This window comes from Oncorhynchus tshawytscha, linkage group LG10 (assembly GCF_018296145.1).
Source record: "Oncorhynchus tshawytscha isolate Ot180627B linkage group LG10, Otsh_v2.0, whole genome shotgun sequence".
Classification (NCBI taxonomy): Eukaryota; Metazoa; Chordata; class Actinopteri; order Salmoniformes; family Salmonidae; genus Oncorhynchus; species Oncorhynchus tshawytscha.
The window spans coordinates 67,485,473-67,509,279 of NC_056438.1; the positions used below are offsets into that span (position 1 = coordinate 67,485,473).

At 42.7% G+C, this 23,807-nt stretch overlaps 2 protein-coding genes and 1 long non-coding RNA gene across 12 annotated transcripts; 2 read left to right on the forward strand and 1 right to left on the reverse strand.

Moving 5' to 3' along the window:
• The first annotated feature begins 517 nt into the window (after positions 1 to 517).
• Positions 518 to 6,270, forward strand: LOC112261137. 2 transcript variants are annotated; one of them, XR_002955110.2, is made up of 4 exons: positions 518 to 1,123; positions 1,618 to 1,765; positions 1,933 to 1,997; positions 6,212 to 6,270. It is a non-coding gene; the product is annotated as an uncharacterized LOC112261137 (long non-coding RNA). The 2 variants fall into 2 exon arrangements; XR_006084363.1 differs by lacking the exon at positions 6,212 to 6,270 and having other exon boundaries at positions 518 to 742; positions 1,023 to 1,123; positions 1,933 to 2,693.
• Positions 6,271 to 7,836: 1,566 nt separating this feature from the next.
• On the reverse strand, positions 7,837 to 20,592 carry LOC112260772 (RING finger protein 212B). 6 transcript variants are annotated; one of them, XM_024436115.2, is made up of 14 exons: positions 20,219 to 20,586; positions 19,743 to 19,880; positions 19,577 to 19,629; positions 19,361 to 19,435; positions 19,107 to 19,213; positions 18,948 to 19,008; positions 18,790 to 18,818; positions 18,641 to 18,684; positions 18,459 to 18,483; positions 18,245 to 18,308; positions 18,047 to 18,110; positions 17,758 to 17,788; positions 16,105 to 16,193; positions 7,837 to 8,510 (listed from the first exon to the last, which is right to left on the reverse strand). In XM_024436115.2, exons 2-13 carry the CDS (start codon positions 19,846 to 19,848, stop codon positions 16,109 to 16,111), a joined length of 744 nt encoding a protein of 247 aa, XP_024291883.1. In that variant the 5' UTR covers positions 19,849 to 19,880; positions 20,219 to 20,586; the 3' UTR covers positions 7,837 to 8,510; positions 16,105 to 16,108. The 6 variants fall into 6 exon arrangements, 2 of the variants coding, with proteins under 2 accessions (XP_024291883.1, XP_024291882.1); XR_006084360.1 differs by lacking the exon at positions 7,837 to 8,510 and adding an exon at positions 15,116 to 15,922 and having other exon boundaries at positions 16,105 to 16,893; positions 18,641 to 18,681; positions 20,219 to 20,591; XR_006084359.1 differs by lacking the exon at positions 7,837 to 8,510 and adding an exon at positions 15,116 to 15,922 and having other exon boundaries at positions 16,105 to 16,893; positions 20,219 to 20,591.
• On the forward strand, positions 8,585 to 14,848 carry homeza (homeobox and leucine zipper encoding a). Of its 4 annotated transcripts, none has more exons than XM_024436112.2 (3): positions 8,585 to 8,664; positions 11,343 to 11,452; positions 11,848 to 14,848. In XM_024436112.2, the coding sequence occupies exon 3, from the start codon at positions 11,876 to 11,878 to the stop codon at positions 13,955 to 13,957; it is 2,082 nt and encodes a 693-aa protein (XP_024291880.1). In that variant the 5' UTR covers positions 8,585 to 8,664; positions 11,343 to 11,452; positions 11,848 to 11,875; the 3' UTR covers positions 13,958 to 14,848. The 4 variants fall into 4 exon arrangements, with proteins under 4 accessions (XP_024291880.1, XP_024291879.1, XP_024291878.1 ...); XM_024436111.2 differs by lacking the exon at positions 8,585 to 8,664 and adding an exon at positions 9,694 to 9,793; XM_024436110.2 differs by lacking the exon at positions 8,585 to 8,664 and adding an exon at positions 9,703 to 10,092.
• Positions 20,593 to 23,807: the final 3,215 nt, after the last annotated feature.

A 23,807-nucleotide genomic window follows, 5' to 3' on the forward strand; every position in this document is an offset into this window, starting at 1 on the left:
GGTCTTACTAGTTGCAAATAAAAAGAGTCCTATGCACCACGCAAGTGGTTGACCTAAATGATATATATATAGATATTGTTTTATACAATTGCAAATAACATTGTACCATAGATTGGTAAAACGAATAGCCATCAAGATAACATTGTCAGTGCGAATTTCCCTGCCATAAAAATATATATATATAAAAAAAAGTTTTGCTCACACAAACAATGCTCTTTCCTCAAGAAATATAAAGTTTTATCAGATGCAAATAAAACTCAGTGCTGCACCATTCACTTGATAAATCCAGCAGTCAACAAGCTAGGCATCAGCGTGAATTTCCCTTTGATTAGCAAAAGCCATGGCTCCCGCAAAGTATGCACTTTTCCCTTCCTTCCTCTGTCAATCATCCCACAGATGATTCCGAGCTTCTTTGTCAAATGCTCAGATCCTCAGGTTGTTCTTTAAATAGTCATTTTTCTTTGCACTTTTCCATGTCATATCCCTCGCTTTCCTGGAGATGAATCTCATGATCACTGGTTGTGGTGGCTGGTTGTTTTCCCTATCTCTCAGCCTTCCCAGGCAGTGCACTACATCCAGAGAACCAGCAACAACATTTCGCTCCTCCTCCGCGACTATTGCCCTGCAAATGTCCTTCACTCTTGCTTTGATGTTGTCGTCAGATTTTTCTGCTATTGTATAAATTCGAAGATTCCACCTCCGACCATACCGGTCCTTCTTGTTTACATTTGACTCCATTTCAGTGAGTTTTTTTCTCCTGCTTTGCAACCTGAATTTTTAATATTGCGTTCTGCTGCTTCAGTTTTTACTTCATCAGCATTGAAATCAATCGCTTTCTTCATGTTCAAATCAAATTTATATAGCCCTTCGTACATCAGCTGATATCTCAAAGTGCTGTACAGAAACCCAGCCTAAAACCCCAAACAGCAAGCAATGCAGGTGTAGAAGCACGGTGGCTAGGAAAAACGATACTGACAGTGTTCTTTTTCACCAAATCCATGATTTCATCTGCGTTCTCTTAGATTTTAACCGTGAGGATACGGACGATGTTGTCCTGTAGCTGGCTCAGTGATGGTTCACTTCTCAGCTTCTTTGGAAGTTGCTCTTTGGTTGGGGTATTCAGGTATGAATCACATTTACCCCCTTTTTTACACTGCAAACATATGAGTGAGTTTCAACAATGTCTCTTTTCTCCTTGGAAGTTTCAACATCCATTATCTCAGCAACAGTTTGGTCATGTCCTGATTCCATGCTACTAGCTATGAAGACGTTAGCAAGCTAATTTAACTACACACACTGAAACTTTTCGATAGCTAACGTTAGCTTGTTCGTTGGAAATCGTCAAAAAATATATTTCAATGGTTTGATTAATTACAACATTATTCAAAATAGCTACATTGTATGGTTAGATATCATTTGTTTGTGAAAAAAAAATAAAAAATTCAACTGCAGCCTAAAACTATAAACTTTGTGAGAAAATCCTAAAATTGTTCCTCAGCTAGAAGTGTTACACCCTCTCATGCCGCAATCTTCACCCCTTGGTCAACTTTAAACAAGTTTACCAAACCCTCCATGCTTTTTATCTTGACTCTGATATTCGTATCCTATCCTCTTCAGTGTGACAGGCTAGCTGCAGACACAGCCATTGAGCTGAGGAGAAGGGGAGTGGCCTCTGTCAGTCTATGACCTTGAGTAGTTCAGACAAGAGTTGGTGTCTCAACTCATCATCGTTGAGAAGGATTCTCCACCAGGTATTGATCCTAAGGTAGATGATAAACCATTTGATAGTATTGCTCTTCAATATGAGTTTGAAAGACTGATGCTGTTTTCTTCATGATTTTCTGAATTATACATTTTCATAGGCTTTACTAGTTCTTATTATTTCACTGTAGTGACTTTGATAAAGGCATTACCCCGTTTCTCTCAATTCAGAGATGTATTTGCCAATGAAGACACCACAGAGCTGAGTGGGAAGTGCATTGTGGAGCTGGCGAAAGGTACATTATATTTACATTATACTACAGCATGTACATGGTCATGCACCGTTATACACTCAGTGGCTAGTTTATTAGGTACACCACCCCATTCACAAAAATGGTTAGCTCCTACAGACAGTTAGTCACGTGGTCGTGGCTTGCTATATAAAGAAGGCAGACAAGCATGAAGGCATTCAGTTACTGTTCGATTAAACATTAGCAACATTAGCAACTTTGAGCATGGTATGATCATCAGGTCAGGCGCGCTGGTCCTAGCATCTCAGAAAAAGCCGGCCTCCTGGACTTTTCACGCACAACAGTGTCTAGGGTTTACTGAGAATGGTGCCACAAACCAAAAACATCCTCTGTCCTCTGCCAGGACCTAGGATCAAGGGAGACACTCAAGTGTTTTAGTACTATATCTCTTGACACAATGATGAAAGTAATCATGGCCTCTAAACCTTCAAGCTGCATACGGGACCCTATTCCAACTAAACTACTGAAAGAGTTGCTTCCTGTGTTTGGCCCTCCTATGTTGAACATAATAAACGTCTCTCTATCCACCGGATGTGTAACAAACTCACTAAAAGCGGCAGTAATTTTTAATTTAGATTTAATTTTACCTTTATTTTACTAGGCAAGTCAGTTAAGAACAAATTCTTATTTTCAATGACGGCCTAGGAACAGTGGGTTAACTGCCTTGTTCAGGGGCAGAACGACAAATTTGTACCTTGTCAGCTCGGGGATTCGATAATAAAGCCTCTCTTAAAAAAGCCAAACCTTGACCCAGAAAATATGAAGAACTATCGGCCTATATCGAATCTCCCATTCCTCTCAAACATTTGAGAAAAAGCTGTTGCGCGGCAACTCACTGCCTTCCTGAAAACAAGCAATGTATATGAAATGCTTCAGTCTGGTTTTAGACCCCATCATAGCACTGAGACTGCACTTGTGAAGGTGGTAAATTACCTTCTAATGGCGTCAGACCGAGGCTCTGCATCTGTCCTGGTGCTCCTAGACTTTAGTGCTGCTTTTGATACCATCGATCACCACATTCTTTTGGAGAGATTGGAAACCCAAATTGGTCTACACAGACAAGTTCTGGCCTGGTTTAGATCTTATCTGTCGGAAAGATATCACCTTGTCCTCTGACAAATCAACTGTACATTTCGGTGTTCCTCAAGGTTCCGTTTTAGGACCACTATTGTTTCCACTATATATTTTACCTCTTGGTGATGTCATTCGGAAACATAATGTTAACTTTCACTGCTATGGGGATGACACACAGCTGTACATTTCGATTAAACATGGTGAAGCCCCAAAATTGCCCTCGCTGGAAGCCTGTGTTTCAGACATAAGGAAGTGGATGGCTGCAAATGTTCTACTTTTAAACTCAGACAAAACAGAGATGCTTGTTCTAGGTCCCCAGAAACAAAGAGATCTTCTGTTGAATCTGACAATTAATCTTGATGGTTGTACAGTTATCTCAAATAAAACTGTGAAGGACCTCGGTGTTACTATGGACCCTGATCTCTCATTTGACAAACATATCAAGACTGTTTCAAGGACAGCTTTTTTCCATCTATGTAACACTGCAAAAATCAGAAACTTTCTGTCCAAAAATGATGCAAAAAAAGTAATCTATGCTTTTGTCACTTCTAGGTTAGACTAGTGCAATGCTCTACTTTCCAGCTACTAAATAAGCACTAAATAAACTTCAGTTAGTGCTAAACACAGCTGCTAGAATCTTGACTAGATCCAAAACATTTGATCATATTACTCCAGTGCTAGCCTCTCTACACTGGCTTCCTGTTAAGGCAAGGGCTGATTTCAAGGTTTTACTGCTAACCTACAAAGCATTACATGGGCTTGCTCCTACCCATCTTTCCGATTTGGTCCTACTGTACATACTAGAGGTCAACCGATTAATCGGAATGGCCGATTAATTAGGGCCGATTTCATGTTTTCATAACAATCGGAAATCTGTATTTTTGGGAGCCAATATCCGATTATTCTTTAAAAAAAATATTTTAAAATGGTATACCTTTTATTTAACTAGGCAAGTCAGTTAAGAACACATTCTTATTTTCAATGACGGCCTAGGAACTGTGGGTTAACTGCCTTGTTCAGGGGCAGAACGACAGATTTTCACCTTGTCAGCTCAGGGGTTGCAATCTATCCAACCATTGCACTCCAAGAGTAGCCTGCCTGTTACGCGAATGCAGTAGAAGCCAAGGTAAATTGCTAGCTAGCATTAAACTTATATTATTAAAAAAACAATCAATCATAATCACTAGTTATAACTACTAATCCAGTTTAGCAGGCAATATTAACCAGGTGAAATTGTCTAATTTCTCTTGCGTTCATTGCACGCAGAGTCAGGGAATATGCAACAGTTTGGGCTGCCTGGCTCATTGCAAACTAATTTGCCAGAATTTTACCAAATTATGACATACATTGAAGGTTGTGCAATGTAACAAGAATATTTAGACTTAGGGATGCCACCCATTAGATAAAATACCGAACGGTTCCGTATTTCACTGAAATAATAAACGTTTTGTTTTCGAAATGATAGTTTCCGGATTCGATCATATTAATGACGAAAGGCTTGTATTTCTCTGTGTTATTATGTTATAATTAAGTCTGATTTGATAGAGCAGTCTGACTGAGCAGCAGCAGGCCCGTAATCATTCATTCAAACAGCACTTTGGTGCGTTTTGCCAGCAGCTCTTCGCAAGCACAGCGCTGTTTGACTTCAAGCCTATCAGCCTAATGGCTGGTGTAACCAATGTGAAATGGCTAGCTAGTTAGCTGGGTGTGCGCTAATACTGTTTCAAACTTCACTCGCTTTTAGATTTGGAGTAGTTATTCCCCTTGTGCTGCAAGGGCCGCGGCTTTTGTGGAGCGATGGGTAACGATGCGAGTGTGGCTGTTGTTGTGTTCCTGGTTCGAGCCCAGGTAGGGCCGAGGAGAGGGATGGAAGCTATACTGTTACACTGGCAATACTATAGTGCCTATAAGAACATCCAATAGTCAAAAGTATATGAAATACAAATGGTATCGAGAAAAATAGTCCTATAAATACTATATTAACTACAACCTAAAACCTCTTACCTTGGAATATTGAAGTCTCATGTTAAAAGGAACCACCAACTTTCATATGTTCTCATGTTCTGAGCAAGGAACTTAACCGTTAGCTTTTTTACACAGCACATATTTTACATGGCACACATTTTTACATGGCACATATGACTTTCTTCTCCAACATTTTGTTTTTGCATTATTTAAACCAAATTGAACATGTTTCATTATTTATTTGAGGCTAAATTGATTTTATTGATGTTTTATATTAAAATAAGTGTTAATTCAGTATTGTTTTAATTGTCATTATTACAAAGTTTAAATAAATCAGCCGATTAATCGGTATCTATCGACTTTTCTGGTCCTCCAATAATCGGTATCGGCGTTGAAAAATCATAATCGGTCGACCTCTAGTACATACTTACACGTACGCAACGGTCACAAGACTCCGGCCTCCTTACTATCCCTAGATTTTCTAAACAAACAGCTGGAGGCAGGGCTTTCTCCAAAAAGGCTAAATTTTTATGAAATGGTCTGCCTACCCAAAGACCTTTTAAGTCTTTATTGAAGACTCATCTCTTCAGTGGGCCATATGATTGAGTGTAGTCTGGCCCAGGAGTGTGAAGGTGAACGGAAAGGCTTTGGAGCAACGAACCCCCCTTGCTGTCTCTGCCTGGCCGGTTCCCCTCTCCACTGGGATTCTCTGCCTCTAACCCTATTACAGGGGATGAGTTACTGGCTTACTGGTGCTCTTCCATGCCGTCCCTGGGAGGGGTGCATCACTTGAGTGGGTTGAGTCATTGACGTGATCTTCCTGTCTGGGTTGGCGCCCCTTGAGCTGTGCCGTGGCGGAGATCTTTGTGGGTTATACTCAGCATGGTCTCAGGATGGTAAGTTGGTGGTTGAAGATATCTCTCTAGTGGTGTGGGGGCTGGGCTTTGGCAAAGTGGGTGGGGTTATATCTTGCCTGTTTGGCCCGGTCTGGGGGTATCGTCGGATGGGGCCAGTGTCTCCCGAACACTCCTGTCTCAGCCTCCAGTATTTATGCTGCAATAGTTTGTGTTGGGGGGCTAGGGCCAGTCTGTTATATCTGAAGTATTTCTCCTGTGTGAATTTAAGTATGCTCTCTCTTTCTTTCTTTCTCTCTCTCTGAGGACCTGAGCTCTAGGCCCATGCCTCAGGACTACCTGGCCTGATGACTCCTTGCTGTCCCCAGTCCACCTGGCCGTGCTGCTGCTCCAGTTTCAACTGTTCTGCCTGCGGCTATGGAAACCTGACCTGTTCACCGGATGTGCTACCTGTCCCAGACCTGCTGTTTTCAACTCTCTAGAGACAGCAGGAGTGGTAGAGATACTCTGAATGATCGGCTATGAAAAGCCAACTGACATTTACTCCTGAGGTGCTGACCTGTTGCACCCTCGACATCCAGTGTGATTATTATTATTCGACCCTGCTGGTCACCTATGAACATTTGAACATCTTGGCCATGTTCTGTTATAATCTCCACCCGGCACAGCCAGAAGAGGACTGGTCACCCCTCATAGCCTGGTTCCTCTCTAGGTTTCTTCCTAGGTTCTGACCTTTCTAAGGAGTTTTTCCTAGCCACCGTGCTTCTACACCTGCATTGCTTGCTGTTTGGGGTTTTAGGCTGGGTTTCTGTACAGCACTTTGAGATATCAGCTGATGTAAGAAGGGCTTTATAAATAAATTTTGATTTGAATCAGTGGTAGTCCTGTGGGTGAAAACAGCTAGTTGATGAGGTCGAATGAGAATGTTAAGAAACATGCAGGCCACAAACAGGCAAATAACAGCACAACACAACAGTATCTCGGGAATGCACAACTCGTCGGGCCTTTTCACGGATGGGCTATTGCAGTAGACAACCACACCGGGTTCCCCTCCTATGAGCTAAAAACTAGAAGCGGTGGCTCCAGTGGGCACACGATCACCAACACTGGACAATTGAGTGGAAAAATGTTGCCTGGTCCAACAAATCCCATTTCTTGTAGCATCATGCTGATAGCAGTCAGGAATTGGCATTCCCTTGTGTCAACGATACAGGCTGGTGGTGGGTGTGTAATGGTGTGGGGAATGATTTCCTGGCACACCTTAGGTCCCTTGATACCAATTGAGCAATGTTTCCATGCCCTGAAGAATTCAGGTTGTTCGGGAGGCAAAGGGGGTCTCGACTCAGTGCTAGATGAGTGTACCTAATAAACTGTCCAGTGAGTATTTCTGCAGTTAATTATAAAGCCTTAACAAAACAGGCTGAATATCCTTTTGAAGATTTGTTTGTTTTAGATCTGGGCTCTCACCTTAACTGTTTTTTGATTTGCAGATGTTTTTCAAAGTTCAAGTTCTGTTTTGCATTCCGTTTCCAATTTGAAGAAAACCTGATGTCGCTGTCAGGAAACGTGTTGACCTGGTTAGGGGCTACAAGATGTTGACGTTAGGGAGATAATCTATTTGCACGCTGAACTTTAATGTACATAGGCCTATACACGAGTCTCTAACTTACTCTATTTTCAGGTCAGAGTGTGACAGACCACACCTCCTTCAAATTCCTCCTTACCCAGGTCCTATATCTTTCCTGGCTCTCCTAGGTGGTACCCGCATTTTTCCGGGTTCCTCAATTTGTTCTTACCCTCACAATGGACGCTTCTGAGACTCCTCAAACTCGTGACACATGGACTACAGCAGTGGCAGTACATTACACGGTATTCCTATACATAGAATACTAAATCATTATAATTCTGTGTTCATATTCTTATGGAGGATCTACACCGTTGTTTATTGAGTATGAGTTTTACCAATTAATAAGCTTGCATGTGATTAACCTTGCCAAACTATTGCCTCAGATTTACAAAAGTTGGGAGATGCTACAACGTCTAAACACAAAATGACTGATAAAGCATACTTTATTCAAATGAGCATTGTATGAAGAGACATGCCAGCTGTGATTTTTAGCTGCACCTAAAAACACTAACCAAATGTGAATGTATTTTGTAATACTGATAGCAATAAAAGTATCTACATTCCTATACCACTTAACACTAATATGTTGTGTGTAGCAGGGTAATTGTTATTGCATGAGTTTACTTTGGGCTCTTGTTGTGCACTGTCACGAACCAGCTCGAAGCTCGTAACAAAAGGGAGACAATGTGGAGATAAGGAATAACAAAATATGTTAACTAGGGTAACCTAAATGCAATTAACAATGGTGTGTGTGTGTGTGTGTGTGTGTGTGTGTGTGTGTGTGTGTGTGTGTGTGTGTGTGTGTGTGTGTGTGTGTAATTGAGTGTTTTGCAAGCATAAATGTGAAATCTATGAAGTAGTCTGCATGGAGAGTCTTCCACCAATGAATCTGCAAGAGGTCTATTTATCCTGGGACACACTCGGGCCCAGGTGTTTCCCATGTAGCTGACGACCCTCCCAGCTCCTCCCACTGGTATCCTAATAAGGAAACAAAGAGAGAATATGGCAGAAGGAGTGGGAGGGTCATCACAGCACTTATTTAAATGTTTTATTAATAGCCTCATCAGAGAGGAATGTGAAGCCAGATGTTTTACTCAGCCCAAAATCTGTACACGAAAAATAAGCCCATGAGGTGAGGATTTTTTTTATTTATTTTTTATATCAATGAGTGTTGAATTTGGTCAACAAAAATGGAATTGCTAATTTGCTACATGAGACTTATTTGATGAAATAGAAGTTCGGGAATTGTTAGGTTGTTATTAATGTACTGATGTAAGTGAACGCACATTGCATTCCGGCAATTTAGAAAAAAAACGACTTTTAATCTGAATTGTGCCTGTTGTCATGGAGATAGTCATCGTGGATATAACCAGAGGTTTAGCTTGCGAACGGTTTGTGCTGAACGACATGCTTCTCCAAAACATTCTTGAACAGACTTTGAGGTATGTTTGCGCCCGTTTGGTGGGTGTGGTGAGGTGTGGCTTGAAGTAACATGTTTAAAGGGCAGTGGCCATGCAGACAGCGTTCCACAACCCAACCCCTCCCCGTTTTTCAACTGGTTTAGTACAGCAACGTTTCCATTCAATTGAACGTCCCAGAGCGTAAAAACGTACTGAACGCAGCTCCACTTTAGCATGGACATTGCCATCGAGGGCTTACACATTTTTTTAATGTAGTAAACTAGGTAGGGTGTCCTATGAGTTGGAAGCAATCAGCAAATTAAGAAAATTGACTAAGCCTTGCTCAATTGCGCTGCCCATGCTGTCACAGGGACTTATATTGGCACAGATACAAAGATGAGTCATCTATCTCTATGGCCTGTTGTTCACACGCGTCTCTGCCCTCTCATTGGCTAGAATGGTCCCACCTGATCTCGATCCTCCCGTCTGCTTTCGATGTCATGTACTTCTATTGTTAGAGTGGTCACTTGACTATCTTGTCAATATAATAGACCATCGTTGGTCTAATGGAATCTGAACGTACTCTTTCTAAACAACTAAGATAACCTTACAAACATGGCGATTGCGATTCCTATAAGTGTGTAATGGAAGAGTTATTTTGCCGACCAGTCCCAATGACCGGCACCTCCCTCCTCCAATCCCTGTCTTTGCATAGAATGGCACACCCTCTTTACCGTCACTCAGGAGATACTGAGGGAGGGGGGGGGGGTGCTCTGAGTTCCTGGTCCTCCTAGCCTCGATTTGGCCGGACACGACACACTTTCGGATTTACAGAACAAAAGCAACAACGGACCGAGGGGGGTAGGTACAGTAAGGAAACAATTTCAAACAATTAACAAATCGATTATTCAAGTCTAAAGGCGTATCATATCAAGTATCAGTTTGGGTCTCAACTTGAGACAGCTACAAAGTTCTAGAATTGTTTCCGAAACGAGAACCCGTTTAGAGGTTCGACGGATAAATAAAGCATCAGGGTCAGACAAACGGTATTATTCCCCCGTTTTGTTCTCCAACTTCAGCCATTAACAAAAGAGAAGATTGGGATATTTTGTTTTCACTTTACCCAACTCCAGAGTGAAGGGGTGAAGTACACGATTCCGGTAAGTTTTTATTTTTTGTTATTACTGAAGCGTGACCGTGTGAGTGCGCTTGTGCAGTCTGACCATTTTAGCTAGTACGCCACAAAGGATCAAGACATCGGAAGGGTAGGCCTATTGTCATGGCCACTACTCCAACCTGTGAGCTGTTTAACATCGTATGCTGTCTTGATGTATGATATGAGGCCTGGTTACCGTTAGTAAAGCGATGAATATCTTTCTGTCGTCGGCAATATAAAATGTTAACGGGCTATTAGTTTGCTCGCTCCCTGGTTGGCCCAATCATTTTTGGGATATGAACGAATAACTTCCGAGAACCAGTTCCAACAGACCACAAGCAGGATACATTTAGTTCGCTAATCACTTGAGTGATTTGGTTCTGGGTTCCGATACTAGATATTCCTGACCGTCACGTCTTAAATTGGTCAACATAACTTGATCTAATTTGTCAAATACTTGACTCCCAGTTTCTTTTCGTGTTAATTTATGTTTATTATTAAGCAATCGTAGGGTTTCCCAAACTCGGGTCCTGGGGCCTCCCAGTGGTGTACTGGTTGTTTTTTGCCGTAACACTACACATCTGATTAAATAATCACCTCATCAAGCTTTGATTATTTAAATCAGCTATGTAGCACTAGGGCAAAAAACTAAAACGTGCATCATTGGGAAGACCAAGGGCTGAGTTTGGGAAACCCTGTGCTGTGGTAATCATCATGTGAACTCCTAGCTGGAAGGACACAGGGTGTGTGTCATTTGTCACAGTCCTGCACACTTATTCATTCATCATACACACCTGATTCCGCTAACAAAGTTTCGGTATTGGTCGTCAAAGTAAGTTGAATTGGGTGTTACACTGCCAGTCTGGGACATGCACACTGCGGCCCGCCAGGGTAAATAGACCGCTTGAGTATGGGCACTTGGAATAAATCCCAGTTGTGTGTTTATCAGGGGGAAATTACTTTAAATTTACACCTGTTGCATGTCATAGTTTGCTCTGTGAATTGGCAATGAACTTATGCTTTTGGTCAGATAAGGACAGAGGTTGCACATAAATTCCTTCAAATAGCCGGTCTCAAGTTGGCCTTTTGTATATAGTCAATGCCTCTGCTTCAGATGTTTTTTAATAATGCAGGTTATTATACAATACTTTCCTACATAAATGACAATGTTTTATTTATGTATATATTTTATCATGTATGAATTGCCTACACATTGAATATGTCAATTGCTCAATCTCTTTTGTCTTTCCATAGGTGTTTCTGCTGTGCCTCACTGCCTCTGTCAGGGGGGGTCAAACTTGATTCTGAGGACTGACGACTTGAAGGGAAACAAGGACAACGGAACAAAGCCAGTGCTGGAAAGGGTAAGAGAAGCGCCTGTGGCAGATTTCTCACACCCCACCCTCACAACACAAAAGTCAATCACCACACTTTGGTTCCAAGGGGGAGGGGAGCACAATCTGGACAGAGGGTATACAACCAGTTTCATGGTGAGACTTTGAGAAGGGAGTGTGACTTAGCGGGGGGAGGGGAAACAGCTGTCAGGTCTTTGACTTTGGGAATAGAAAGTCCTCCTCTAGATACTTTCATCTAGACTGTGACTCGTATACTGCTCCTTTGACACTTTTTCCCCTAAAGCACATGACACCATTATAGTATCTAGACATTGGCAACCTCCAGTGTGATTTCTCACTGTTAATGTTATAATCAATTTATAAAGCACACAATGTATTTGATATCTTTATCATATCTCTACCAGACTGGAGTGACGGGCGGTGACATCACCGATGGCAACACAGGTTGACCGTAACAGGAGAATAGGACTGGAGGTAAACATGAAGGAGTCATCCCAGTGTGATGTCACATGGACAGAGAATGAAGGCAAGCATGCCTCCCTGCATTTCTCCAAGACTTCACACTATCAGATCACCAATGGAAAGAGCAATCTATCCTCTGACCTCAGTGCAACAGACAGTGATGTAAGTGAGGGCAGAGATGGGGGTGTTAGTTTCAGCACCAACCATAACTCTGTGGTGTGCCTACCTTTGGTCTCCGAGGGCCTGAAGCTAGTATGGACACAGTCAGATCAGACACGTGAGCTTGACACCATCCCAGAGCTGGTCCAGGCATTCAATGTGTTCCCATACCCAACATCTCGTGAGGTGAATGCCTTGGCACGGCTCTGTGCCCTGCCTCTGGACAAGGTCAAGGTCTGGTTCATGGTGCAGAGAATCAAATACGGTATCAGCTGGGCCTCAGAGGAGATTGAGGAGACGCGTCGCAAGTTGGCCGGACCTGAGCGGACTAACGACAGTGCAAATGAGAAGGAGATAAAAATGAGGAATGGGTGTGGGGCAATATCTGTGGAGGCAGAGGATGATGATCAAATTAATAATGGTCTTCACTCCTATCTGCTTCACCCAAGAAAACGAGCCAGACATGAGACCCCAGAATCCTGCAAACCAGCCGCCACTGTCCAACATTTCAGTTCCTCTCTCCCACCCCCTCAGGATTCATACTACTACCGCCCTCCTGTGGACATGCCAGCAACTACCGCAACTGATGCTTCCCTGAGCCTCTCTGAGACCTCACTTGGCTCTCCACAGCAACAACAACGCGGACGCTACAAAAAGACCAAAGCCCAACTTGCAGTTCTTCGCAGCAGCTTCCTGCGGGAAAACTGGCCCGCAGAGACTGAGCTCCGACGCCTGCAAGAGGAAACCAGCCTGAGCCGCAATGACATCCGCAAGTGGTTCAGCGACAGCCGGTACCAGCTTAGAAATGGGCGTGGACTGCTTGGAACATCCATGGTCTATCCTCAGTTGACCACAGGAGAAGCAAAGAACGAGTCTCAGCAACTTCGACCTCTTCCACTCGTAGCACACAGGCCTCGGGATCAAGAAAATGGTGTTGAAATGCAGGGAAGGGCTCAAGAGAAGGGAGCTCGCAGCAACGGGGTGAAAGATTCACACTTCTTCCAGAACTTTCTGTCAAACAGCTTGGAGGCATTTGGGGAGGGAGCAGTGGGAGTGGAGGCAGAGGAGGACGAGGTTGCGGAGGAAGCCTCAATTCATACTGAAACTGTTAAGGAAGAGAACGAGGCGGTGGTGAAACAAGAAAAGCCTCTACACTTTAGGGGCAGTAAGAACCCAGAGATTAAACAACCACCATCAGCCATTACCATCTCCACTTCCCCTCCCCCCTCGCATTCTACCACCCCTTCAACTTTGACCGCTAACAAGCGTAGTTCTACTAGCACGGTGCAGAGGTCTGCTCGCTCAGCCAAAGGCTCACTGACAGCCCTGTCTCTCTCCAGTCCTTCCTCATCCTCATCTCCTCTTCTTACACCTGCTGGAAGACCACGGAAGACCAAGGAACAACTGGACATACTAAAGGAGCACTTCTTGCGTTGCCAGTGGCCTAAGAGTGAGGACTACACCCAGCTGGTAGAGCTCACAGGCTTGCCTCGTGCAGATGTCAGCCAGTGGTTTGGGGATACGCGCTATGCTGTTAAAAATGGTCAGCTACGTTGGGTGCAGGGGGTCCGTGAGCAATTCCGAGAGCAATTCCTGGCTGAACTAGCCACACAGCAAAATGGCAGTGGTGGAAACGGTTCCAGTGGAACTCCTCGGGTTACGGGTAGCCGCAAAAGAAAGTCTCAAGTGAATGGCGCATCAACACCAACATCCACTGCAGATTCCCCGGACATCAATCCGCTGGAGGTTTACCATCGCTCGACAGGGGTTCTTCATGAGAAAGACCTCGATGCCCTTTGCAAAAAGTCACGAATGAGCTACCAGCAGGTGCGGGACTGGTTTGCATCTCAGGAGAGCAAGGCATTTGACCCAGAGGCCAATGTTACTGATTGAGATGAGGAACTTGTGGAATGGTAGGGGTTGGAAAATAGCAGTCTTTTTTTTTTTTTTTTTTTTTTTTTTTTTTTTTTTTTGAGGACAAGACTGATCATGTTTTACCCAGAATTTCTCATAAATTTGACAAACTTTTCATATTGAATTACTTTGCTTTAATGTGAGCAGGTGTGACTCTTAAATGCTTAGTATCAGCACAGATTTTGCAACTGTGCTGAATTATTGCTGCATTCTCTTTTTTTCCCCCCATAAGTTTGGACTTTAAATCCTGATGGTGCTGCCTACTGTAGACAGGACAGTACATAGTACACTGGTTCAACCCCCCCCCCACCTATTTTGTTTGTGCTGTATCATTTGTAGTCCAGTATTGTAGCAACATATTAACTGGATAAAAAGTATGTATTGGTTGGAGCTCCTTAGGTACTGTAGTTTAGTTCTGTATTTTACAGAAGTGAAACTGCACTGGGAAAACCTAAACATATCATTTGAGTCTTAGGGTAAAGACACTGATTAATCACTTAATGTAGAAATCATTCCTTTACAACCTACATGTCCTTTTTACAACAACAAACTGGACATCCACACGTAATACTTCTGAATAGACAGGTTGCACTTGAATTTTTGAGCCCTAACATTTTAGCTGTGATAATGTTTATTAAATGCATTCCTTTTCAGAAAAATTGAATTCCTATTAAAATTGTTATGCAGTTTGCACTGACCTGCAATGTTTTAAAGTGAAGTTCAATGTCCACGAAGACAAGTTCAAACCATATTTTGGATAAACTGAAGAACCGCACTCTTTGGTCCGGTATAATCCTGTATTTTTCACTCTGCTCACCTGTCTCAATTTCTGTTTACCTGTGAAGGGCTGCAATACAGGCTTATTTTATCGTTGGGTTTTCAGTTGATTTCACCTAGTCCATGCCCCAGATTAGTGGGGACAGTATTCTTCCTATATTGAGCATTTGTGTGAGGTGATTGAGGGGCAAAAGAAGTCACTGGAATTGTGTAATCCAACCAAATTCAGTTCAGCAGAGAAGGGATTGAAGCATAATATATTGTCTTAGTCTACTTTAATCCAAAGCAATAAATAGTGTTTTGTGCAGGCCATTTTCTATGCCTCTGAGAGGAAAATTACTTGTTACAGTCATCCAGGTATACCAGTAAAAGTATTTTAATCAACATTAAGCAACATTTTCTACAGTGTAAATGTTTTTTCTATTAGCTATGAGAATATTACAAAGGAAGTACAAGAATGCTGAAGGAGAAATGTTTGTCTGAACACTATTCTCAGTTGCCAATCCCTTTAATTGTAGTTGTAAACAGTTTTTCAATGTTCTACTTAACTGGACACATGGCACTCATTTCAAAAGTCAGATTCTCCCGTACTTTTGTATCTAGTAGTTGTGAAAGTAACACTCCAAAGCCAAAAGTGGTCCCTGAAAATTGCGTACTACGTCACATATGTGCACCACCTCATTGCTCTCTACTGTTTCCCCTGAGTTGTTGGGCCCGTCCTGCAACCTCATTGGATAATGCTGGGCAGGCCTCTTGCTAGCTTCCACTCAATGCAAGGGCTAGAACTCAAATTGTTAAGGGGCTGGCCCACATGGGGAGACATGTAGGGGAAATGGTGCTGCACAGTTTCAAGAAAAGTATTTTCAAACTAGGGATTTTGTGGCTAATTGAATTGAAGACACTAATTCTGCTCAGATTATGCATATATGAACTACACTTTGACACATCCCAAAGCGGGAGGTTTAAAAATATATATATATATATATATATATACTTTGTTTGCCAAAGTACCGGAGCATGTCTTTTTAATGTTGTATTATGTTCAATTTAACATTTGCACAACTGCATCACTCGAAACAAGTAAAAAAAAAAATATTAAAAAAAACATTGTGTGTGTTAACTGCTTCCCTGCACTTTCTGAGATCGGGGTCAGCTGTTCATCAGATTCTGCAGAAAAAAAGTAAGAACTATGCCAAAATGCTTAAGGACACGTACTGAAATCAAAGTTGGGTCTTTGCCATTTCAACTCCAGTCACTTTAGGAGCTTTAAAACCTAAATTCAACTGGATCTCAATTTTGTCACTGGAATTGAAATTAATTCAGTAAGACAGTATGAAACAATAACCTACCAGTTTACTGGCCATTTCTGAAAGGCCTTGGGGAGTGCAGTGATGACCCAGTCAAGAACTGGAAAATGTTTGGAGTCAGATTCTCAGACCTGAGAATTGGGGAGAGAGGTTTGCTCATTTAGCTTTACACTAAACTACTTTGACGACAGATCTAGATTCAACTCTGTTTGAGAGATGTCTCCCACACAACTCTTCTGCAAAGGATTCAGGTAGGGCAGTTGTGCTTCTTAGATCTGAGGTGAGGACAATCCTCCATTCGCCTATTATAATGAACAAAAATATTCCAACATGCAACAATTTCAAAGATTTTACTGAGTTACAGTTCATGTAAGGAAATCAGTCAATTTTAAATAAATTCATTAGGCCTTAATATATGGATTTCACATACCTCGGAATACTGATATGCATCTGTTGGTCACAGATACTTAAAAAATAAATAAAAAAGGTAGGTGCATGGATCAGAGAACAATGGGCCTCAGGATCTTGTTGCGGTACAGTTACCCGGGATTCATCTGCAAAGAGCACATTTTTCCAGCGTGCCAGTAGCGATCGAAAGTGAGTTGTGTCCACTGAAGTCAATTTCGACGCCAAACTGCAGTCAGGTCGACACGCTGGTGAGGATGACGAGCACCCAGATGAGCTTCCCAAGACGGTTTCTGACAGTTTGTGTAGAAGTTCTTCTGTTGTGCAAAACCAGTTTCATCAGCTGTTCGGGTGGCTGGTTTCAGACGATCCAGCAGGTGAAGAATCCGGATGTAGAGGTCCTTGGCTGGCGTGGTTACACGTGGTCTGTGGTTGTAATACCAATTGGAAGTACTGTCAAATTCTCTAAAATGACGACGGAGGCAGCTTATGGCAGAGAAATGTTCATTCAATTATCTGGCAACAGCTCTGGTGGAAAATCCTGCAGTCAGCATGGCACAACTTCAGACGTCTGTGGCATTGTGTGACAAAACTGCACATTTTAGAATGGTCTTTTTTTTTGTCCCTGGCACAAGGTCCACCTGTTTAATGATCATGCTGTTTTACCAGCTTCTTGATATGCCACACCTGTCAGGTGGATGGATTATCTTAGCAAAGGAGAAATGCTCACTAACAGGGATGTAAACAAATTTGAGAGAAAAGCTTTTTGTGCGTATGAAAATGTCTTTACATGTTGCTTTTATATTTTTGTTCAGTGTAATTGACACTCAAACAATTATCAGTTTCTGGCTGACTTTTGTCCAAATGAGAATCTCCCACACTACAAGTAAGAATTACCTTAATACCAGTAGATAGCATTTTTGCTGTTAGCCAAAATGCTAATTAAAGGCTTAAAATATTAACACATTTGTGAATCATTGCATTAACCAAGAGTGCAACATTATGGTTTAGATGAGAAGCTCCTGTATAGTTTGATGTGCGTTCCTTATTTTGTTTGTCTATATACTATGGTATTTACGGTACGCTAACAGGTGCACACACATGCATGAAGCAGGAACGTAGCTCTGGTCACAGAACATCCAAAGGATGAAGTAAGGATAGTGAAAACAGAAAAGTAGCAAATCTGATGTTGAAGAGCGATCTTACTACAACATTACTAATGTAAATCCACCCTTACCACTACTTTCAACGATGCACCATGGAAATCAACTGATATGCATCAATTCTTACCGGGTGGGAGTGCTAATAATGGTGGGAGTCCCTATGAGAAGAGAGAGAAAGAAAAAAAAAATTAGTCCCACATTAGACAGTTTGATGTTCAAAGTGATTTACAGAAAAATAGTTGTGTTGCTTGAATGAACTACCATGGTATGCTAAGACAATTCTATGCCAATCTGTAACCATCTGTTTGTGGATTGTTGATATATTTCTGTGACATCTTTCAAAAATGTTTGGCATGAAAATGTGCCAATGATTATTTTTTTCATGACATTAAGTTAATCTGTTGTGTGCCACTCACTAAAGCCACCACGCTCGTGCAGAGAGCCAAGGCTGGAGATTGATGTGGCAGAACCAGGCGGAGTCTGAGAGCGGGAGCAGGAGAGAAACAGAGACCATAAGAAAAGACACTTACTGGAGGAGGGTTTCTCAGTCTGCTACAGTTAAGACAGAGAAGGGACATGAAAACTGCTTTAGCAAAGAAGGAATGAAAACTCACTGCGAGGGTGAGCCTAGGGTTTCTATCTCTGAATCTCTCCTGGGTTTCAGCAAAGCCTTGGTGGCTGAAACAGTTATTGACAGGTGAAAATATCTCTGAATTTAATAAATTGAGAGAATATAGGACATTGTGTTTGAAAGACTGCTGTTAGACAGTCAGTGTGGTGTGTATGCATACATGCTTGTCTGTGCAACCACATTCATATATCTCCTACCTAACAGGACGTGAGCGAGGGGTGACTGTAAGTGTAAAGACAGATAAGGAAAGTTACACACCATTGCTCATCTGAGGTTTAAAATGGATTGGAATTTCTCCTATTGGGGATTCATTTAAATTGTATCGTCTTGCTAAGATCTCTGAAATGCCTGACCACAACCCATCAACATTCATCTTTACCTGGGGAGGTAACAGCCACTGGGAGAGACATCCTTTGGGCACTGCTAGGGGAAACAGATCAGTTGTCAGTAAACACTTTGAACTAATGAGATAATGCCAACATATTGAAAATATATTTCTCAGATGTGATAAATATTTGAGACTTATACCCATTTGTTTGAAATTGTCCAGGTGATGCCTGTGAAAAAAAGAGGAAAGTCTAAAATGAGTATTGTGACAGCAATAGCGTACTTGATTAATCAAAGTCAAAAGACAGTCTTTACTAATGCTCAAAGACATTCGATGCTAAACACACTGAAAATCATACCCTCCTCTGAGAGAGAGGTTTCTTCAACTCGGCATTCTCTCTTTTCAGCTCTAAAACTTGCCTGCATAAAGGTTATGCGAGAGAAAGAAATGTCACTGTAATTGACTGAAGTAAGACAGAAGAATAATAGTAACATACTATCAGTTGTTGTTACTGAACCTGTAACACTGATCTGTGACATCCTTCAGTCTCCTCTCCAGCTCCATAGATTTGTTTTTGAAGTAGACAATGACCCTTTCCTTCTGCCTTCGCTGGAATAGAGCAATCTGACAGGCAGATATATCATTGTTCAAATAGGTATTGCGCTGGTAGGCCCATAATAAACATGTGTTTAACTTTCATTTTTACACTGCTTTTACCCCGCAACTTTTATATCAAATACACCGAACACAAAATGTAAAACAGAGTTGAACCTGGGCTATGTGCTCCAGACGAGACTGAATGAGCTTAACAGGGTCTTTGAAGAACACCTGCTCCTGAGGCTTCATCTTCCAATATAGGAAGAGTGATGTAGGGAAAAGAAAGTGTTATAAGTATGTAGAGATGAGGGACACTTGATTTACTGGGTAGGCTACATGTTGCTGTTGATGAATCAGTGACAGTCATTGAATTGAACAAATTAAACCAACCTGGTCTGAGATGGCCAGGTAATTGCAGCTGGCTCCACACACAGTGCAATGTTCTGAGGGGGAAAAAAGGCAACATTTCGAGACAACACAACAGTATGAAATAAAAACAGATCTGGGACCATAGGATAGGTGTGGGCGGGGGACAGGGAAATGACAACAGTCATACTTTTATTAGGGTTGATGCAGCCTTCACAGCAGATGTGACCACAGCTGGAGACAGCAAAGTTCTGTCCCTCTCTTCGGAAGCAGCTGTTACAGTGGAACCAGTCCATCCTAATGCCTTGTTCTTGACTAGCTCTTGAATCTTGACACAAAACCGTGGAGAGAAAGGTTAGAATTCAGGATGACTGGTTCCATCAAGATAACGTTAACTAGTTATGTTCACGCATTTTAACCAGGTTTATTGTCTCAAGTTTGCGTATCAATTGGACTTTTGTGTCGCTAGCAAACTAGCCAGCTAGCTAACATTAGATATGATCAATGACTGGTTTGAAACCTAGTCTGACTAGCCAGTAATGCTAGCTTAGCAGCTAACGTTACCTAGCAAACCAGCTAGCTAGCATAAGGTTGTAAAGTGATGCAAGGGCAGAGAAAACACGTCAGACACAATCAAATATGACTCATTTCAATGTTGTTGACTACCTTAGTTTTGAAATGTTGACCATCAACCGAAGATGAGGAGCTGAAAAGTCTGCTTTATTTTATATTTTTACTGTAGCTACTAGTCCTGTTCTCCTGCACTGCAGGGTGTTGGTACCATTGAATGCGCGCGAGTCGTTGATTGGTCGAGTCCTCCGTAGCGCGCTAAATTAGTAGACGTTTGGATGGTTGCCCAATTTCATCCCTTCACATGATACCGTAACCGTGCAGAGAGAAATCCCAGTGAACAAAATGTCCTGGACTCCCGCTAAGATATGTCTTTGATGATAACTATATGGTTTATAAAATATTAAAAGTGTATTCCATTGTCAATATTGTATGACAAGACTGAGCAAAAACAGGTGCGCAACAGATGTACTTGTCACAACAGTATCAATACCCTGGTCATTGTTTGCTCAATTTCACCTTGAATTTCCAAAATATCCAAGTTTAACCAGGAAAAATGACTAAACTAAGAACAGTGGCTAATCATTAATCCTGTTGTTAGTCTTTCACATTGTGTAGGCCTGCACAGCGCATTGGTAAAGTATGTTAGCCTTATTCTAAAATGGATTCAATAGTTTTTTCCCCTAGTCAATCTGCACACAATACCCCATAATAACAAAGCAAAAACAGGTTTTTAGAAAATGTTGCAAATGTATTAAAAAAAATAATTAAAAAGTACAAATTACATTTACATAAGTATTCAGACCATTTACTCAGTACTTTGTTGAAGCACCTTTGGCAGCGATTACAGCCTCAAGTTTTTTGGGGTATGACACTAATCTTGGCACACTTGTATTTGGGGAGTTTCTCCCATTCTTCTCTGCAGATCCTCTCAAACTCTGTCAGGTTGGATGGGGAGCATATTTTCAGACCTATTTTCAGGTCTCTCCAGAGATGTTAAATCGAGTTCAAGTCCGGGCTCTGTCTGGGCCACTCAAGGACATTCAGAGACTTGTCCCGAAGCCACTCCTGTGTTGTGTTGTCTTGGCTGTGTGCTTAGGGTCGTTGTCCTGTTGGAAGGTGAACCTTCATCCTAATCTGAGGTGCTGAGCGCTCTGGAACAGGTTTACGTCAAGGATCTCTCTGTACATTGCTCCATTCATCTTTCCCTCAATCCTGCCTAGTCTCCCAGTCCCTGCCGCTGAAAAACATCCCCACAGCATGATGCTGCCACCACCATGCTCCACCTTAGGGATGGTATTGGCCAGGTGATGAGCGGTGCCTGGTTTCCTCCAGATGTGACACTTGGCATTCAAATCAAATCAAATTTTATTTGTCACATACACATGGTTAGCAGATGTTAATGCGAGTGTAGCGAAATGCTTGTGCTTCTAGTTCCGACAATGCAGTAATAACGAACAAGTAATCTAACTAACAATTCCAAAAAACTACTGTCTTATACACAGTGTAAGGGGATAAAGAATATGTACATAAGGATATATGAATGAGTGATGGTACAGAGCAGCATAGGCAAGATACAGTAGATGATATCGAGTACAGTATATACATATGAGATGAGTATGTAAACCAAGTGGCATAGTTAAAGTGGCTAGTGATACATGTATTACATAAGGATGCAGTCGATGATATAGAGTACAGTATCTACGTATGCATATGAGATGAATAATGTAGAGTAAGTAACATTATATAGGGTAGCATTGTTTAAAGTGGCTAGTGATAGATTTACATTATTTCCCATCAATTCCCATTATTAAAGTGGCTGGAGTTGAGTCAGTGTCATTGACAGTGTGTTGGCAGTAGCCACTCAATGTTAGTGGTGGCTGTTTAACAGTCTGATGGCCTTGAGATAGAAGCTGTTTTTCAGTCTCTCGGTCCCAGCTTTGATGCACCTGTACTGACCTCGCCTTCTGGATGACAGCGGGGTGAACAGGCAGTGGCTCGGGTGGTTGATGTCCTTGATGATATTTATGGCCTTCCTGTAGCAACGGGTGGTGTAAGTGTCCTGGAGGGCAGGTAGTTTGCCCCCGGTGATGCGTTGTGCAGACCTCACTACCCTCTGGAGAGCCTTACGGTTGAGGGCGGTGCAGTTGCCATACCAGGCGGTGATACAGCCCGCCAGGATGCTCTCGATTGTGCATCTGTAGAAGTTTGTGAGTGCTTTTGGTGACAAGCCGAATTTCTTCAGCCTCCTGAGGTTGAAGAGGCGCTGCTGCGCCTTCCTCACGATGCTGTCTGTGTGAGTGGACCAATTCAGTTTGTCTGTGATTTGTATGCCGAGGAACTTAACTTGCTACCCTCTCCACTACTGTTCCATCGATGTGGATGGGGGGGGTGTTCCCTCTGCTGTTTCCTGAAGTCCACAATCATCTCCTTAGTTTTGTTGACGTTGAGTGTGAGGTTATTTTCCTGACACCACACTCCGAGGGCCCTCACCTCCTCCCTGTAGGCCGTCTCATCGTTGTTGGTAATCAAGCCTACCACTGTTGTGTCGTCCGCAAACTTGATGATTGAGTTGGAGGCGTGCGTGGCCACGCAGTCGTGGGTGAACAGGGAGTACAGGAGAGGGCTCAGAACGCACCCTTGTGGGGCCCCAGTGTTGAGGATCAGCGGGGAGGAGATGTTGTTGCCTACCCTCACCACCTGGGGGCGGCCCGTCAGGAAGTCCAGTACCCAGTTGCACAGGGCGGGGTTGAGACCCAGGGTCTCGAGCTTGATGACGAGCTTGGAGGGTACTATGGTGTTGAATGCCGAGCTGTAGTCGATGAACAGCATTCTCACATAGGTATTCCTCTTGTCCAGATGGGTTAGGGCAGTGTGCAGTGTGGTTGAGATTGCATCGTCTGTGGACCTATTTGGGCGGTAAGCAAATTGGAGTGGGTCTAGGGTGTCAGGTAGGGTGGAGGTGATATGGTCCTTGACTAGTCTCTCAAAGCACTTCATGATGACGGATGTGAGTGCTACGGGCGGTAGTCGTTTAGCTCAGTTACCTTAGCTTTCTTGGGAACAGGAACAATGGTGGCCCTCTTGAAGCATGTGGGAACAGCAGACTGGTATAGGGATTGATTGAATATGTCCGTAAACACACCGGCCAGCTGGTCTGCGCATGCTCTGAGGGCGCGGCTGGGGATGCCGTCTGGGCCTGCAGCCTTGCGAGGGTTAACACGTTTAAATGTCTTACTCACCTCGGCTGCAGTGAAGGAGAGACCGCATGTTTTCGTTGCAGGCTGTGTCAGTGGCACTGTATTGTCCTCAAAGCGGGCAAAAAAAGTTATTTAGTCTGCCTGGGAGCAAGACATCCTGGTCTGTGACTGGGCTGGGTTTCTTCCTGTAGTCCGTGATTGACTGTAGACCCTGCCACATGCCTCGTGTCTGAGCCGTTGAATTGAGATTCTACTTTGTCTCTGTACTGACGCTTAGCTTGTTTGATAGCCTTGCGGAGGGAATAGCTGCACTGTTTGTATTCAGTCATGTTACCAGACACCTTGCCCTGATTAAAAGCAGTGGTTCGCGCTTTCAGTTTCACACGAATGCTGCCATCAATCCACGGTTTCTGGTTAGGGAATGTTTTAATCGTTGCTATGGGAACGACATCTTCAATGCACGTTCTAATGAACTCGCACACCGA

Excerpts from the sequence above, each read along its gene's own strand:
- homeza (XM_024436112.2), top strand. The coding sequence starts at position 11,876 with ATGGCAACACAGGTTGACCGTAACAGGAGAATAGGACTGGAGGTAAAC.
- LOC112260772 (XM_024436115.2), bottom strand. The coding sequence starts at position 19,848 with ATGGACTGGTTCCACTGTAACAGCTGCTTCCGAAGAGAGGGACAGAAC. Across the intron at positions 19,214-19,360 it reads GTCTGGAGCACATAGCCCAG|ATTGCTCTATTCCAGCGAAG; the intron begins GTTCAACTCTGT and ends TCTGCCTGTCAG. Across the intron at positions 18,111-18,244 it reads ACCCTAGGCTCACCCTCGCA|ACTCCGCCTGGTTCTGCCAC; the intron begins GTGAGTTTTCAT and ends TCCCGCTCTCAG.